This window comes from Ixodes scapularis, unplaced genomic scaffold (assembly GCF_016920785.2).
Source record: "Ixodes scapularis isolate PalLabHiFi unplaced genomic scaffold, ASM1692078v2 PGA_scaffold8__174_contigs__length_109621045, whole genome shotgun sequence".
Lineage (NCBI taxonomy): Eukaryota > Metazoa > Arthropoda > Arachnida > Ixodida > Ixodidae > Ixodes > Ixodes scapularis.
Genome location: NW_024609883.1, coordinates 48,397,909 through 48,415,897, shown reverse-complemented (window position 1 = coordinate 48,415,897; position 17,989 = coordinate 48,397,909). Strand labels below are relative to the sequence as shown.

The following is a 17,989-nucleotide window of genomic DNA, read 5'->3' as shown; positions in this document are numbered from 1 at the left end:
ACCAACGTTGGAGTTACAGCCATGGGCCGAACGGCCATCGTTGGATTGGGGGGAGGGGAAGGGGATAACAGCTGATAGAAGAGAAAATTGTGAAAAGAGGAGAACTGTTTCGCCAAAGCCGACAAGCGGGGTGCGAGGAGCCACAGAACGTGGCTGGCAGAAAAGCGGGCGGAGCAGAGGAAGGAAGGAGATCCTTTAGAAATGTCCAAGCGCTATTTCAACGCTCGAGACCACTGAAGAAATGAACCGAAAAGTAACGCTTATCTCAAAAAGAGGGCGCCACCAACTTCAGGAGTTTGTGGAGAGGAGGTAAGAAGTTTTTTGTTTTGGTTTTGGGGTGAAGTGAGAAAAGAGAGAAAACGGATGTCACGTGACATTGTTGTCCGCCTCTGAACATGGCGATGTTTACGTTATCGCACTAATCAAGCCGTACCGGGAGTTGCGCCTGTTTCCCGGTGGCAGGACCCGGTATCCAAACACTATGCAGCAAGAAGCGAGCAAGGAAAAGCCCGTTAAGAAGAAAAAAATCCGGGCGTGGACCGAGGCAGCGCGCATAGTAAGTGCTTTCTCGCGTTAGGCTTAGTGACCTATTTAAGTTGTCAGGGCAGTCGGCCCAGCGATCATTAACGTGTTTCGGCGATTCCAGACACCAACCACATACGTCCGGCTTGGCCACCCCGTCTCGAAACGCAAGATTCGACACAGTCGACGGAGCGAATCTGCGATGTCCGCGGTCGACTGTGCCGCTCTGCTCACCGCGATCCCTACTGACTTTGGGGTCGTGGACTCCTGAGATGCTTCTTGTGGGGGCTGATAACCTTATAAAGCCAGTTTTGAGCCTCCGCAAATTTCGCCTGCATGAGGGCCCATTTCGGGGGAGCCGGACGTGGTTTGTGTGTTTTCGGTAGGTTTCACTCGTCCAAAGAGCTGCTTGTGGCCTCTTTTCACGAGTACGTGCAACTTCGATCGCGGGATATCCCTCGCGTGTGCTGCGAGAGCTCATTCGATGCTCTGCTCACATTCGGCCGATGTGTACGGGAAAAAATTGGGCTGTGTTGGAGAGTGTCCTTTGTCGCAGTGGAGGCCTGTGCGTCCGTGGAGATGCGCCGGATCGAGCTCGGGGCGAAAAGCTTGTTGGTTTTGCGCGAGGTTTTGACATGCAGACGCCTGTTACGAGTTGTGTGGCGATGTCAGATTTGCCGAAGCACCCTTGGAACCGTGTGGTTGACAGCTGATGCGGCTGTTTTCAAGCGGACGAGTGTGCACCACATCCGCACTTTGTGCCGAAAAACACGATATCTAATAGGATAGGAGTTAAGGTAATTCCTGTACAGTGGGTTTGAACATCCTTCTCTATTCCTGTGGCTCGCGAACATGTGAAACACCTTTGGATCACATCTGTAGCAGTGTGACTCAGTGACGCACTTCATGCAGCGTCCTTGTTACCCAGTAATACAGTCAGGTACCAAGGACGTCGTAGGAACGTCCCAGTGTGGATGAATAGATGGATCTGATGACACTTCGAAGATGTATTCACACTGACTTTAAGGGGCTGATTTTGTATTTTTCCGGATAGGACCTACAAAATCTCTTGAGGATTTCTCTAGGATCAATCTGCAAACATCCATAGTTTATGTTAAAAATATTTTAAAAGATCTTTGAGATGTTAATACATCAGGGTTTTCCGACATACTCTGGATATCATTGGAAGTACAGCGAACACGCGTCAGTTCAAGCCTCACTGACCGCATCGCAGGTGGTTGAACATGTCCCGATAACGTCCAGAAATGGCCTTTCTCGGATAGTTCAGAATGTGTCATTCGGAGAATGTCTACAGGATAGCCTCGTTGGGACGAAAACCCTTGGAGTGTTTGCCATTTTGAGGAATACTTTGCTCCTGGAACGTTCGGTAGGAACCATGGAGTTATTAAGTACTCTTAATAAATACAGGTGCACTAGCGGACCTCAAGCCGTAAAAACAGATTGTGTTAACCCTGTTCAGCTCCCAAATTTTGCCCTTATTAGAATCGTGGGTTATTCTTTGCCCCCAAGTCCATACAAAAGAAGCCTCCTTCCCTACCCTTCCGATATCCCGGCCGAGGTGCCCGCAATCTTACAATCTTACACGGCGCCTCCTCCGCTTATTGCGGAGGAGGCGCCGTGTAACCGAGCTTTCAGTTGCACGTCAAAAGATCCCCAGGTGGTCCAAATTAATCCTCAGTCCTCTGCTGGGGCGTGCCAGATGCCCGTTGTTGGTTTGGCACGTAAAACCCCCAAATTTGACTACCCTTCCGACGAGCGCAACGAGAGAGGGAAAGTTGACCAAATACTCCCGAAACTATTTTGGCTGGTGGCAGCAGTTTTGAAAATTGCAGATTGAGGGCTATGCATGTTGTTTGGATAGGAACCTATGCTACATTTAGAACTACAAAACTGTGATATTGTGCCCATCACTGGTTTCCAAACTTTGGGGTGCAGCAGGCTATCAAGGCAGTGGTAAATGGTCCCCAAAACTTGGCAGGGGTCTCGAAAATTTGATGTAACCTGGTTAGATCAGAATGGGAATCGGGTGAAACCAAAGTATAGGAAAGGAAGTTTTTTTTTTGCCGGGGTACCCTGAAGCGTGTGATTATCTCAGTGGTCATGCGCTTGGCCGTACAAAGCGGTAGAATTTAATGGTCGCTTCTCCCCCCTTTTGAAGTAAAAGGCAAAAAAGTGCCGGTGTCATGTTTGTGCTAATGGTGTCGTGCAGTGCACACCCCGAAATGCTTCGGGGTCGCTCGAACACCCCGTCTGATTTTGTCGTCTTGTATGTTTTTCAGGTTCTCGAGCTGCACCCTCACACACCCATGTCCCACAAGGAGATCTTCTCCGAAATATGCACCCGGGGACTCAAGGACGCGAGGTGAGCTCTGCCTCTTGTTGTCAGGTGGCCCCAGCACCGGAGGTCTGTCTTTGAATTGCCGTTGTAGCGGACAAGCACGCTTGGCACAGCGGAAAGGAAACAATGATGGAAGGTCTTGAGAGGTAGCCGTGGTACAGAAGCGTATGTGCATTATCGTTGGCAGGGTCTGTCGGTTTCTGCCCTGCTTTCTTCTGTTCGTGTCGAGGTGGGGAAGGGTTCCTCGGCTGTCAATTCAAAGAGATGGGTTTCCCAGAACACACTTATGGGTTCACCGAGCAGTTCCCCAGAACTTGGGGATTCCCCAGATAATCTTTGTGGGTTCCCCGTGTCCTCAACCATCCCTATCACTAAGTGAGACATCTTTCCTGTTTAAGCATACTTTTAGCAGATGTAAGCCAAGCAGTCCTTAGCGCGTTGAGACCGGAACTGGTTCTTGGGCTGGAAACCGAGGAAAATAGCAGGTTCTCGAGATTGAAGAGTTTGAGAATCCACTGGGTACTTTGGCCGTCGGTTTGCTCGCGTCTTCTGGTAAAGTTTTCGGGGAGCATCTTGGGTGGCGGGGTCGTCACACGAGGGCCTCGTCGTTCCGTCCTTCCAGTAGCCCGGCTTCACTGGCCTGCCTTAACGCTATGCTGCACGCACACTCAAGGGGACCCGAGGCCATCTTCTACAGGGTCTTCGGGGCCACCAGCGTCTTCGGTCTCAAGGTATGCCTCCCCGTTTGCACATTTTGCTGGCGAGCATCGGCTCGACAATAGTGCCTGGAACACGTCTTTGACTCGTGCGTTTTAATGCATCCTCATTCGTAGTCCCTCGATTTCTGCCTGAAGGCGTCACGCCCATGTCGTGCCGTGGCATGGCACGAACACCAGAGGTACCACAGCGACGAATGTGGGTAGGCAGATGTCCGTTCTGTTGTAGGTTGCTCTCCAGCGCAATAGTCCGCGGTGGTCAGATGCTGAGACACCGCGACGACAGTGACGCTTCTGTTTGCTGGTTCACTTTGTTCTAACTTTCCTATGGTGCCTAGAATGTGTCTTCGACCGGTGTGCTTAGAGCCTAATCCTGTGCATACGTCGGAAGTGCTCCCGAAGTGGCAGCAGACGACATCACGAAAGCCGGCGTGCCATTTCGTCGGACGTTGCGGTCCTGGCGGTTAGCGGCCCTGGTGCAAAATAGGAGCGAATGGGAGTGTCACCGTAGTCGTGGTGTCCAAACTCCTGGCTGCCGAAGCTTCCGTGGACTGTCGAGCTGCAGCAGAACGGTCGTCTGCCACATACAGCACTGCTGCTGTGGCACTGCCAGGGTCGCGACCGGCGACAGCATGGCACTTGGACGACGTTACGGGAGGAAATGGAGAGAGCACTTTTTGGGAGGCCTCAAGCGCGCCAGTCAGAGAATGTGTCCCGGGCAGCAGACTTCTGCGACCAACCTCCGGGATTGGCGACATCGTCTGTTCCCACTCCGGGACCACTTTCGTTGACGTATGGGCGGGATGAGATGCCAACACACACCAGTTGGAGACGCGTTTCTGGGATCATAGTACCGTTCCAAAGCATCTGAAATGCATGGGAGGCTGGTGGAAGTTTTCCTCTTGATTTGTTATGTCAACTTTACCCTCCTCAAATAAACTAACAATAATCTGTAAAAAAAAAAAAAAAATTTTTGTGGTAACTCTTTGCGGTCAGATGCTCTGACCAACTTAATGGTCATTCCGGTCAGGAACTATTTTAGATGCATGGGCCTCGGAAAAGTAAAATTATTTTGGCGTACCAAGGTAACGTCTCGCACTGAACGTAAGGACAGGAAAGTCCGGGAGATTGTTTGTGTACAAACTTTGGAACAATGTTTGTGGCGGAGCGGCTTCACGGCCGCTGTGTTGCGCAGTCATTTCATATTCATCACTACTTTCACTCAAGTCACAGAGGTCGCCTCTCCATCATCTGATGGAGGGATATAGTCGTCCTCTTCACTGAAATCGTCGTCACTTTCAATTACACCATGCAGAGTTGCATAAAACGAGCGTGACTGGAACGTGGCTACAACCGTCGTGCCAGCGAAGTTGAAATTGACGCGTCCTCCGTTGCGCGAAAAGACATGCAACATAGAACATGCCTTTTTTTTTTTATGACTAGTCCTGGCCCTCCATGAGAAGAAACTCGAACCCTTTCAAGTGTGATATGATTGAAGTGTTTTCCAAGAGATGGGGCGGGGGGGGGGGCACCACCAATCCAGCAAAAAGAGTGAAGGTGCATGTTCAAAAGGACGCGAGAACAAACGTTGAGCGACGCCAGACTCCTGACCGGAAGCACGTTTCTCCGATGTCGGGCCTGGCCCGACAAATGACCGCAAAGGGTTAAGAGTCTTAAGACATTAAAATCAATTTCTGGGCTAGTTGGTTAAACACCATGTCTACAATAGAGCAAGATTTCGGCTAAACATCATGTCTATAATGGCGTTTTCCCTCAAGAGTGAAAATTAACATATAGTTCCAATTAGAAATTTGCTGGGCATTATCGAAAACCACTTAATCGGTAATTTTTAGAACAACCTTGAGCTCGTGGGAAGCGCAGTGTTGCGCTAAAGTTACACTTGTGCAACAGGCACAATGCTAGGGTGAGAAAACTCGAAAAATAAGACAGAAAAAAAAATGCATGAGCGCGTCATTGTTTTGCTAGCTTTGCTCATGCTGCACAAGTCATAACTTTTGCATTCCAACCATGCTCACCACATGCTCCGAGTCTTTCTAATATTGGCTGATTTAGTGACTTTCAATGACACTCGGCAAGTTTCAAGTTAAAACCGTACGTTTATTTTCAATAATTAAAATGTTTGTGAACGTATTCTAATCAATTATCCAACTGATCATTACGATTAGCCCCCTATACTCTGTCCCGCTGTCCGTATTACTCATCTGCACAAACTGCATTGTGCAGCTTTCACAAATTTTTTTAAACAATTCTGATAATCTTAAAAGAAACGCCTCATATATTTTTTCTATCTCCCCAAGCCACGTCTTCTCAGTCTTTTATATCCATGCACAAAAAAACACTTCTTTTAAAGAGATAAGCAGACAGTGTAGTTGGAACAAGCCATATTCATTTGCAGAGCGACATTCCCAGCAGTGCAGTCAGCATGGAGGTGGACGAAGATTCAGGTCCGGAGACGGAGGACTCGGAATCAGGAGTGGTCAGCTTCGTGCGGGACCGCAAGAAGGCCAAAGGCGAGTGGCTTTATTGAATGCAAAAGCCTTTCTTTCAACAACCCCCTCCTCCCCCTCCCCTTTCCTCCCATCCCCCACAAAGCGATGGCAGTGGTCCTTGGGCATACACGGGGAATACCTTGAAAAACTCACCTGTGCTGTGTTGATTTTGCGTTTCCTCCGTAGGGATAAAAGTCCTGGTCAACCTCAAGCAACCCTTGTACGGCATGTAAACTAACGCCTCTAAGGTACTTTAGACGACCCGCAAAGATGAGCATCTCTATGTATTGTGCTGCGATTTACTATGGAGGTGCCAGCAGGTAGTGAAAGTTTACAGTGAAAAAAATCAAGGAAAGAACTTCGTTCAAAAGATTAAAAACACTAACCTGTTCTGGGCAGTCTATGCCGCCACTTCGCAGACGATGCACGCATATTGAGAAGTGTTACAAACAGATGACGTCGTCCTTGAGGTCACCACGTAGAAAGAGCGCCGGCCAATTTTTTTTTTTTTTTTTTTCGGGATCATTTGTTATCTTAGTCTGAATTGTCTGGTCGTTCCTCAATGGCAGCGTATGCCATCTGTTGGCTGAGCTTATCCCTACGCATGCATCATCTGCGAAGTGGCGGAGTACATTGCCCAGAAACATTTTTTTTTTTTTATCCTGGAGTTGTTAAGGGTTAGTTTCTCCAGTATTGTGTCCATGGACAAACAAGTGTACACACAAAACTCCAGACAGCTACCACCATCTATGAGCGGCAGCAGGTAGACACAAAACTCCAGACGGCTACCACCATCTATGAGCGGCGGCGACAACCTTTCCAGCCTTTCCACTCTGGTTTTCACCAGAGTGAAAAGGCTGAATATCTCTAGGAATCACCCTAGCAATCGTCCTTGGGGTCATCCTAGACATCGTCCTTGAGGTCGACCTCGAGGTCGTCCTCGAGGTCGTCCTAGACGTCGTCCTCGAGGTCGTTTTTGAGGTCATCCTAGAAGTCGTCATTGAGGTCATCCTATAGGTGTCTTCCTCGAGGTCGTCCTAGAAGTCCTTGAGGTCCTTTAAGAAGTGGAAGGGCTCTACATTTTTGAAAGAGGCACATTCATTCTTTGATTTTTTTTTACTGTAAACTTCCACCACCTACTTGCACCTCTGCAGTAAATTGAACCTTAATATTTTGAGAAACTGTAAAGGGGAAACCATGTCGAAGCAAGCGAAAAGTGAATTGCCAGATAACAGGTTGACGGGCCCCGTTCATTGCAGTACTGTACGTCAAGCTGCCGGGCAACTTCCGCTCAGGCAAGGGTCTCTCCCCGGATTCTGTGGCGAATGGGGAGCCCAACGTTCTCCTTCCGATGGCCAACGGGTCTTGCAGTGCTGTCGAGTTGGGCAGAGAGGTCCTGGTGAGAATTCTTTTTTTCTTGTTTTGCTGGTGAAAGATTTTAAACACTCATTTTATATCATCAAGCTTCTTGTAACCCATCAAGAACAAGTTGTACTGTTTTTCTATTACAACATTTGACGTCATGTTTTCGATGCGGGAACAACCCATGTATCATGGGAGCCGATATAAGATGCATATCGTGAACAGAAACGTCGGAACTTGCCACCAACTCTCTTGTCACGCATACTCGTGCCGAAGATTGCGTGGTCGACACGATTCCCGTCGAACATTGCACGGGTGGGCGACGTTCTAGAATTTTTATGTTATGCATATTTAGCCAGAAGAACGGGATGGACAATCTCTCGTAGGGAGGGTGCCCTTACAGGATTTTACGGTATTGTGACTTGTAATTTCGGTTACTGGTTCAGATGTTGTTGCTAGTTCAGACGTCGTTACAAGTTCGGTTCAAACTTGTTCAGACATTGACCCAATATTGAGGCAAATCAGTGACTCTCAAATTTTGCTGGAGCACCCCTTTAGGAAACGGGTTCACACACTTGCACCTCAGGGTGATTGAGTGCATTGTGCTCCCTTTTGATCACTTGCGACGGTAGTGTACACTGGCGTCATCCTTAGTGTGGCCCGGGAACTTTTCAGACCTGCATGTATTTGCTGGGTTTTTTTGCGGATTATTCTTTTTAGTGGGTCAAGAAAGTTTTGACAATTTTATAAAGAATTATTCCTCATGGGATAGCATGCATACTTTTGGTCCCGCAGATACTGCAAAACCTCGAGTCTAGTTATACGCAGTTCCAGGGCTACCTCTTGGACATGTTGGGGTGCCAGCGTCTTCTCTCGTCGTAGGCAATCGCAAGGCACTTGGTCGCATTCGGAAAGATTTGTGCCAACCAGCCTTTAGATTCGGGAGTGTCAAGTGTGAAGCGCGAATTTAATCTCTCCCTATCGGGTGATGGGCCAGTGGTTGCGCGATTCCCAGGCGGTGCGGGGAGGAGGTGGACTTTTAGAAATAAATAGCGTGAAGGTCAAGTACACACTGGCTGTACAAGTGCTAGCTCACAACTGTCATTTTAATATTATACAAAAGAAGTCTCTAGTATGAATATTGAAACGACAGTTGTGCGTTAGCGCTCGTTCAGTCAGTGTGTACTTCACCTTCACGCTATTTATTTCTAAAATGCATATCCAGCTAGCCCACCTTAATATTTTAGGAAGTGGAACTTGTAAACTGCAGTAGATGGAATGCACTAGCAGCTGGCTGCCAACATTGGAAGGAAGTCCCGCAAATGCCAGCGTCTTCTCATATCGATCAACAAAAATGCCGCAGTGCAGTTTTTACGTCAGTGTCGGTTAGTGCCCCTTCCGGGCAAAAAATGCTCGGATACAAACGCGAAACCCCTTTCTACAACAGAGGCACCGCTCTCTCTCTCGCTGTCGGCTTTCTCTCGTTCCCCCTTTTCCCCCCTGTGGGCCTCCACCGTTTCGAAAAACCCATGTAATCGGGTGGAACTTTGCCTCCCCATCGTATCTGCTACATTCAGATACCCTCCCGCAACGCCCTCCTTTCCTCCCCCCTCCCCCCCTGCCACCATTACCACCACCACCACCACCACCCCCACTTCGGTAGCCATTATTGTGAAATGCACATGTGGTTGCAAGGTGCAAACATGCTGCATCGCCTCCCCACTGCTGCCACCCAGTTTCCGTTCTCGTGCCTCTCCGTGCCTGTATAGAACTGTGCACGTGCATATTTTCATTTCTTCCACCGCAGGCACTGTCATCGTTCTAAAAAAGCATTAAAAAAAAATAATAAAAGCAGCACGTCTTTGTCTTTTTTTTCTAATGCATGAAACATCTCGCACAGTCGTTCCACCAGAGCACACATCTCCTCAGACACGTCTCCTACATCAATTCCACTGAAAGCAAAGAACCCATTGCAAACATTGTACAACACACTGACTGAAGGCGAATCTTCTTCAACATACCTTTCCATGACGTAGCAGCTACCGCTGTCAGTTGCAGCACACTTTGCGTGGTCCCTTGTAATTTTGTTCTTACTTTTTTTTTGTGGCCATTGGTTCGAAAAAAGCAAATGGATTTTTTTTGCCTTCCTGCAAACCTTCTAAAGGCTGTCCACACAGGACCTGCTTTTTGCTGTGCACAGCGCTTGCTGGACGGAAGCGTAGGATTGTTCTCCGCTTCCGGTTCACTCTGGGACGCTTCTTTGCCAGGGGTAAAGTCACCCCTCGCCTGCGTCTTTGGTCAAAGCATCGTGCTCCTGACGCGGGGTGAGACACATCCACTCGCACACTCTGCTGATTGTCGTCGAGGCCTCTGCCGTTGTTGTCGGTCCCCAACCTCCCGAAAACGAGAAAGTGGAGGAGACGACAGCAAGGAGGAAAGCCGTATTTGCTTGGTTGACGTGCTTACTCAGAATGTATGTGTGCGTCGAAATGTTCACATATCTATTTACAGCAAAGCTGTCAAGGGCTAGTTTCCCCAGTATCGTGTTCGCAGGCAATCAAATGTCGACACACAACTCTGGACAGCTACCACTATCTATAGACGACGGCGGCAACCAGAGGTTGCCCGTTGTCACTCATTAATGGCAGCAACCTTTGCAGCCTTTCCACTCTGGTGCAAGCCAGAGTGGAAAGGCTGAATGTCTCTAGGTGTCGTCCTAGAAATCGTTCTGGAGGTCGTCCCTGAGGTTGTTTTTGAGGTTGTCCTTGAGGTTGTCCTCGAGGTCGTCCAAGAAGTTGTCCTTGAGGTCGTAGACGTCGTCCTTGATGTCATCCCACCATAGTACAGCTTCGCTGGACTTAAAGGGACAATGAAGGCAATTTCGGATATTTTTTTGGCGATTGAACTGGGTTCCCGGCACGGCTCAGGCCACGTTGCCCAAATTTCAGCCAAAACCGGCGCTTGTGTGCCGCGCAAATCAATTAAACAGTCACGGTGATAATCGTACCGGGATCGATCGAGGCGACGCCCCGAGCGTTGCGGGAGAAACCAGCAGAAGCGGAGGTCACGTGACCCTGCGGGGCCTGGAAGCGTGACGTCACAAGAGACGTGTCAGCGATTGGTCGAAACGAGACACATGCCCTCGGTCACGCTTTGATTCGTGGTTTTTATGAACATTGTTCTAATTCCACTTGAATAACCAAAAAAACTATAAATCGAACCGAAAATGATAACTAAACCGTAAATAAAACACCATAATTATTTTTCTCTTTGCTACACTGCACGCGAAACGGGCAACGAGAAAAATATGGGCAAACAAAATATATAAAATAGAGAACACAGCGCGGAGCACGCGGGAGTTTTTTGGTTCTGGTTTCAGATGTCGGTGCCGTGTTTACTTTAGGAACACGGCACTCGAGGGATTCTGCAAAGCGGTAGTCATGCCAAATTTGTGCGCTGTTGAAGGATGTTCAAACGGTCGACTGAAGACCCGTGATCGTTCGGGCGACGCTAGTTTTCACCTACTCCCAAGCGATGAAGCATTGCGAAGTCTCTGGTTGAACAGCGTTGTCTTGCGCAGAGGTCTCGGCGATGGCGTCAGAATTTGTTCGCTACATTTTCGGTCAGGAGACTTTGAACAGAACCTTCAGGTTAGTCGGAGTCTGGGCGTAGGTGTGAGGCGAATTACTCTGGGTCGGCGGCAATTCTGGGGCGTCCTCACGTAAAGAGGAATTCCAGAGTTCCGTGTCCTTTGGAGCATCTCCCGTTCTGTTGGTGTCAGGTCACTGAACGGGAGCCCGAATTCGCTCGCGAGAGCGGCATTGCCGTCCATGTTGGTCCGACGAAACGACCGCGCCACCGCGCTACTATAACCCACCGCGGTAACCAGAGTCTCGACGCCCTAAATGCTACCGGTACCGACAATTCACATGTGACGTCACTCCCTACGTCACCTCCGTTTTCGGAGGCCCAAAAATCAGAAACGCAGATAGTTCAGTTTCGGTTTCTTCAGTTCTTTCGTAGTTACAGAAATACGCGTCACAAATGTGTATAAAAAATTGGGCAGTGTACCAGGTTCCCAAGAAGCCTAAAAACATCATTTAAAAAAATTTAAACAAATCGCCTTCATTGTCCCTTTAACAAGAGTGGAAAGGCTGAAAGTTTTTTTTTAGAAGTGTGCACGCTTTCTTTTGTTGTGAACACCAGAAAGTGTGTCCTGTGTGGACAGCCTTTGCCCTTTCTCTCTTAGTGCTTTTCTGCAATCCACAAACGGTGTCGTCGTTGTCGTCCTCGTGCAGCCACCGGCCCTGAGCTACGGAGGGGTGCGCCACTCGATGCGGCAACAGAAGCGCGCCAACGCCTGCCTGGACTTTTCCGAACAGCGGTCCGTAGCCTGTGGTGAGCCCTCCTTTTGGCCTGCGGGGACAATTTGTGGCTCGGAGACGCCGGATTCATGTGTTTCGCTCGCACTATTGATGCTTTGGATACAAATTGCGAGTGTCGCTCGTGCCCTCCATTACCATTCCAACAGTGCCGCAGAGTAAAGAACTCTGGAATGAATGAATTGGATAGTTGGGAATTAATAGCGAGAGCAACAAAGAACTTCTGGAGGCCAGATTAATGTTTCGTTTGATTTTCATACCAGTTGTCGACATTAAATAAAATCTTGCGGTATGTTTTAGGGGAGGGGGGAAGAAAGTCTTCGATGAGTTAAAGGTACTTCAGAGAACCATGGGGCAAGCACTTGTCCCATGTTATTTTGCAGATATTTATTTAAAACAAATTTGCAGAAAAGAAAGAAATGGTAAGAATGAGACGAGTACTTGTCCCATGTTCTAATTCCTTTACATAGCCACTTTTGGTGCAAACAAGTGATCTTTTTCTTCTTTTTTTTTGTCAGAATTGAAGGGTTGTTATTGAGACTATTCTAGTCACCGAGAGGTTAATCGTGAAATGTTGTTTCGAAGGTCTGAGCTATATGTCTGTTTGGAATGCTTGTCCTCTATTTATATGACCCTGGTTCATTCATTTGATCGTCCAGATCCATCTACTAGCGTAAAAAGGATCATTCTGCTTTCCTGGGGAGCGTCTTTCCCAATTCTGTAAATATTTCGCTCTAGGTAACCAATAAGACATGTTTGTTGTTTGCGCAAGGTGGCAACGTAGGCCGGACTCAATGGGCGAAGCCAGAACGTCGAACATCACTCTCACGGCGGCACCATTATGACGTCACGTACACAAGTCAAGGAACGAGATCCGACTTCTGATGTTACACTCGGATGATTGTAAGATAGCTGACCTCATTGAGCTCTGGCGTTGCCCATTGCACCACATTTGGCTTCTAGTCTTCGAGCCGTACACAGCACTGTATATTTGTGATACCATTTGTTGTGTCGCTGAGGAGAATTTGAGAGAATCATTTGCAACTCAGATCGGCCAACCCACGTCCCGACACGATCGTCAAATAAGCAGCCGAGGATGTGTTCTCGCATCAACCAGAACATTGCCGATCCGTTGCAGAACAAGGCCGAGAAGGCTGGAAATAAAAGCGAAATGAATCATTTTTTTGTCATGTCAAGTTACTGCCGAGGAAAGTTGTGGTAAAGGGAACTACAGTCGAACCCGTTTATAACGAACCCGGTTAGAACGAATCATGTTCTATATCGAACACACAAAATTTTAAGATCAATATTCTTGAGAAATATACACCTTTCCAAAAAACGCTCCTAGGCCGCCGCCATGTTGCTGATGCTGATGCGGCTGGTGCGACTCTCGCGCCCTCTATCAGCTAGAAATTTTCTGCCACTCTCTGGGACTGTGAAGATCCGCTCAGCGCGGTTCTCTACCTACGTTTTTGCGGTTTTGCATTCGACGTTTTCTCGCCCCTTTTCAAAGTTTCCACTTAATTTTTTTTTATGCGTGCTGCGTACCCTTTTTGTGTTATCTTCCATTGTGATAAATAAGGGTGGTAAGTGCCTGCCATTCAAGCTTTTCTGCTTTACATTCACGGGAAACGAAGGAGGTGAAGGACGTCGAACGACCCTCGACGCGACTTTGCCAACATTGTTCTCCCCCCTCCCAGAGATAATCCGCATAGAATCCTCAGTCATCTCCAAAAATAGTTGTCCGGGTTGGGGTGAGAAACGGGTCAGTCGCGTTCGTTGCTTTGCCTTGGTGCGGTTGTGAAAAAAGGAAGCTCTCCCCAAGACGTGCCCCAAAACGAAGTCATCTCGGATTCTGTCCGATCGTCAAAGTGTGACTGTCGTCGACTGTGACTGTGTTATTTGAGATCTTTCTCAAATAAATTCTTTTCGGATAACGCTGCATCGTGTGGTACGTACGATACATTCTTCGAATGTTAACACTTCCTCAATTGTTTGTTTGTGTCCTGTCCATCAGTGAACACGTTATTTGTGAGCGTGAAAAATGCATGCCTTTCGGCCGTCTTCTGTTGCAATTTATTTTTGACGGCAAAGCGTTGTCGTTTAACATGTGGCGAATCCCGCGGCGCCGTCAAAAGCTGCCGTAAGAAAAAAACACAAATTAGTACTAGAACTATACATTCCAGCCGCATTCGGTCTGTCGCGCGCGTACCCAACAAAAATAGTTTACAGTTTTCTTTTTGTTTTTTCAAATGTGGCACAATGCTTTTTCAATGTCTTCGGGAAGGTACACGCACCATGAAACATAAAATATAGCGGGAAAAGACGAGAATTTAGCCGCCAGCAGCGTTTGAAACTATGCCTACGTAGGCTGCGCCTGTTGAAATCACAGTCCTCTCGATTAGGGTTAGGAGGGACGCCGGTGAGAGTCTAGCCTCAAACTCAGTGACTGGGCTCGAAAACGGTTTGTTGCTCCTGGGGTTGAGTGTTTTTTGGAAAGGTGTATACTTTCTATAACGAATCACACATCGGATATATCGAACTGCGAGCGCCCGCTACCGCCCCCGTGGAGACGCGCGGGCTTCCCTGCAATGCACAGAGTGACAGAGGACAAGAGAAAACCAAGAAAAACACGATGGCCCTTGAGAAGATGAGTCACAAAACTGACTGCGAACGCCCGCAACCGACCCCCGCGGAAGCGCGCTGGCTTCCCTGCCATGCACGGAGCGACAGAGGACAAGAGAAAACCAAGAAAAACACGATGACCCTTGAGAAGATGAGTCGCAACACCGACAACGAACGCCCGCAATCGGCCCCCGCGGAATTGCGCTGGCCAATGATAGAGCAAGCGTGCAATGACGTTCTGATGACATCATCCTGCAGTCGTACCAGGCCGGACATGGCTCTCTTGTTCCTAGCGTTTTGCCGAGGAGGCTCGTTGTTCTTTGTGTCCTTCCTGTTCCCGCAAGAGATGGCGACCGAGGTGCGTTCATCGTTACCGTTCTCTACCAAGGTGGAAATAATCCGGCGCGTTGAACGCGGCGAGAAGAAGTCAGAAGTCGCCGCATCCTTCATGATCGCCAGAAGCACGCTGAGTACGATACTGAAAAACAAGCCAGCGATCCTGCAAAAGGCCCGAGATCGACCGAACGCCGACGGAAAGCGCATTCGGGCGCCTGCCTTTGACTGAGTGGAAAAGGCGCTGTACGCGTGGTTTTTGGATATTCGCGCTCGAAACCTTCCAGTTTCGGGCCCCATGTTACAGCAGAAAGCAAAAGACTTTGCCTTTTTGCTCGACGTTCAAGATTCGCCGGCGACAACTTTGTTGTCGCCGGCGAATCTTGTTGTCGCCGGCGAGAGTCGAGCAGTCGACAATGAAAGCGTCAAGAAGTGGATCGCCGAAAACTGGCCAGCAATTACGGAGCAGTACAGGCCCTGCGATATTTATAATACCGACGAAACCGAAATTTATTGATAGAAATATGAATACATATGTTCCATCATGAAAGCTGCCTCGCGATAACACGGCTCTGAGCGCCGGCATGAGGCTCGCTACGCTCGGCAGCCTTCGCCGCTATTCCGCGCGGTTTCCTTTCATCTCTCTCGCTTTTGCTGTCCTCACGAAATAGCGATATTTGCTATAACGAACTACTTGATATATCGAACTAAAATGCGTGTCCGATGGAGTTCGTTATAAACGGGTTCGACTGTAATGGGAAAACCCACAACTATAAACCCGACTCTGGGAAAGTCAAAATGTCCTTATACTGCGCCCGCGAAAATAAACTGCCCGAGGCGGATGTGCTGACAGGTTATGTGCACATAACCCTCCTTGCTACTGACTTTGCAAAGTTTTGGGTTCAAATTCTCAGAATTCTTTTGGGATTATAATTTTTCATCGCTTGAACTTTATGTTTCATTATAATCGTAATCCACAGTCGGGTTCCACAACCGCATTCCTTGTGGAATGTGAGCCGTGGCGGGACGAGCAGCGCGGTTACGACGGTTACCAAACGACAGAAGACCCGGACGTGTTTGAGATCGAAACTGTATTGGAGCCACGTGACATAGTGTCGTACTGCTAATAGAAGGACTCCTATAAATACCTCAATGTTTTTATTACTCGTCATTTATTATTCGAGGATTAAATAATGTTTTCAAACAATAGGGCAGCCTATTGTTTGAAGATTGGTGGCTTAGCTGCATTTCCATAAGAGTTGGGCCTTTTTCTTTTTTTACTTTTTCCTCAGGTATGTTTGGTCTTTGCAAATTTTGCAGAAAAAATGCACCACCTGTGGGTAACGTGGCACAAAATCGTAGCGCGGTTAATTAAGAAACCGATTTTGCGGTCGATTTAAAGAGCCGGGCCGCTATTTGAGACACCCTGTAGTTCCTGTAGGTGTGTACTGCTACATACTCTACAAAAAAAAAAGTGGTTCGTATTATATGTAATACTGAGTATAATAGTCATATTAGTCCATTATTTATTAAATTGAATATTGTACAGATTCCTAATCAGTATTATTATTAACTTTTTCTTGCATTGAAAAGATCTTTTTGCCAAAAAGAAAATATATTCATGTCTATTTCCAACCTTAGGATGAGGGAGGTTACCTATGAAACTAGGTCTGCAGACGCATGTTTAGTGCCACACTCCAGGACGAACTACGGAAATCAGACGTTGAAATGTATAGTACCTCGTTTTTTAAATCGCCTGAGTGAGTTGAATGTAGAAGTTTTGAATGAAACCATAAAAAATGTATGTTTCATGTTTGTGAGAGAGTGCCCCTGGAATTTGTAAACTTGGCTAAACCGATTACTTTTCCCCCTTCCCCCCTCCCCCATCTAATGTTGTTTATTTTTGTGCTATAAGTGTGATGGTGAAAAAACATTTGTATGTAGATGCTGTCCTCTTTCGCTGCTGTGGGGAGGCAGAGGCTGTTCAAGCAACAACTGAGTTGCTTTTTTCTCTGTCTCCCTTCTCCAAACGGAGAGAAATAAAGAGTTTGAGTTAGAAAGGGCTCTCTAGGGGCACTAATCCGAGCTGCAAGATTTTGTGCCTGCTAAATACCCTTTCAAAGCAAAATGAGACCGCCAACGTCGCCTTAGCGTGGTCGTGTGGTGTACCGTAAAAACCCAAAAATATAAGGAAAAGTATTTTCTGATCTCTGCCTGTAAATTTTGTGCTTGTGTCATGTGCGAATTTGAATGATTCTAAGCTCTGGCGGGGTACATGCAAGCTAGGATTCATGTGGTTTCGGTTTCCGGCCTGCGCCACCGCCCGATCCCGATGGCAAGCTGTACGTGTTTGCCGAAACATTCTCACCTCCCAGTGTTTTCGACGTCGGCGACGCCTCCGGTTTTCCCCACACATCCCGCCGATCTACATGATGGCATCGTCGCGGAAGCGATGCTCAGCTGCGTGTAAAAGAAAGATCAACTTAGTGGCCAGGAGTGTCAGCAGCAGTGCAGCGAGAGAGAAGTTTATGGCGAACAAAAGTTGCATTTGTGGATGGAGAGGACCGAAACGAGCAATTTTTTTGCAAGGGCGCGAGAGAACTTTTTTGGAGGCCGAAGAAAGAAAAGTTCGCCGAGACTAACCTGGACCCGACTCCGTTTGTGAAGGTTCAATGTGCTCCACACCTTGGTGTAAGCACTGAGCTGCTGTGGGCAAAGGCTACGGATCTGTGTGTTTCTGAGCCGCGCTATACGCAAATCAAACTTTTTTTTTGTGGGTTTTGGATTGCATTATATGCGGGCTTTTACGTTACTTGCTATTTTTTGCACAGTGGTTTTCAGAGAATCGTTTCCTGCCCTGTCTCGTAGACTTTGCACATTATTTTGACGCATTTCTGCAGGGAGTTTCAAAAGTGCCTTTTGCAATTCATTTCCATCTGTCGGTGCGCAGCACCGGTGGCGGTGCAGCGCAGCTCGGCGCGTGTGGCAGCCAAGAGCGTGGGTACGGCACAACAGTTGTCGGCGGCAGATCGGCCGCAGACGATGAGCGAGATCCTGGCGTCCCTCCCCGGTCTTGGACTGAAGGTGAGCAGACGTGCGAGGGAGTCGGGCATTCTTGCTCCAAAGTCCGGGGTTCACTGCAGATCTAGCAAAAACGTGTGCGTCGCAGTTTTGCCATGA

The 17,989-nt window shown here is 48.1% G+C and overlaps 1 protein-coding gene across 4 annotated transcripts in view; it reads left to right on the top strand.

Annotated features, from left to right (window-relative positions):
- Positions 1-313: 313 nt before the first annotated feature.
- LOC8030942 (putative Polycomb group protein ASXL2) overlaps positions 314-17,989 on the top strand; it is a 42,246-nt gene continuing 24,570 nt past the window's right edge. Inside the window, exons 1-7 of one of the 4 annotated variants that reach the window (XM_029972361.4) lie at positions 314-556; positions 2,823-2,905; positions 3,507-3,612; positions 6,014-6,128; positions 7,367-7,506; positions 11,768-11,867; positions 17,760-17,893. In XM_029972361.4, the coding sequence (XP_029828221.3) occupies positions 482-556; positions 2,823-2,905; positions 3,507-3,612; positions 6,014-6,128; positions 7,367-7,506; positions 11,768-11,867; positions 17,760-17,893 (753 nt within the window). In that variant the 5' untranslated portion in view covers positions 314-481. Of the gene's footprint in view, positions 557-830; positions 905-2,822; positions 2,906-3,503; positions 3,613-3,714; positions 3,801-6,013; positions 6,129-7,366; positions 7,507-11,767; positions 11,868-17,759; positions 17,894-17,989 lie in introns of those variants that run through there. The other 3 variants (XM_029972351.4, XM_029972365.4, XM_042286681.1) reach the window with 3 other exon arrangements.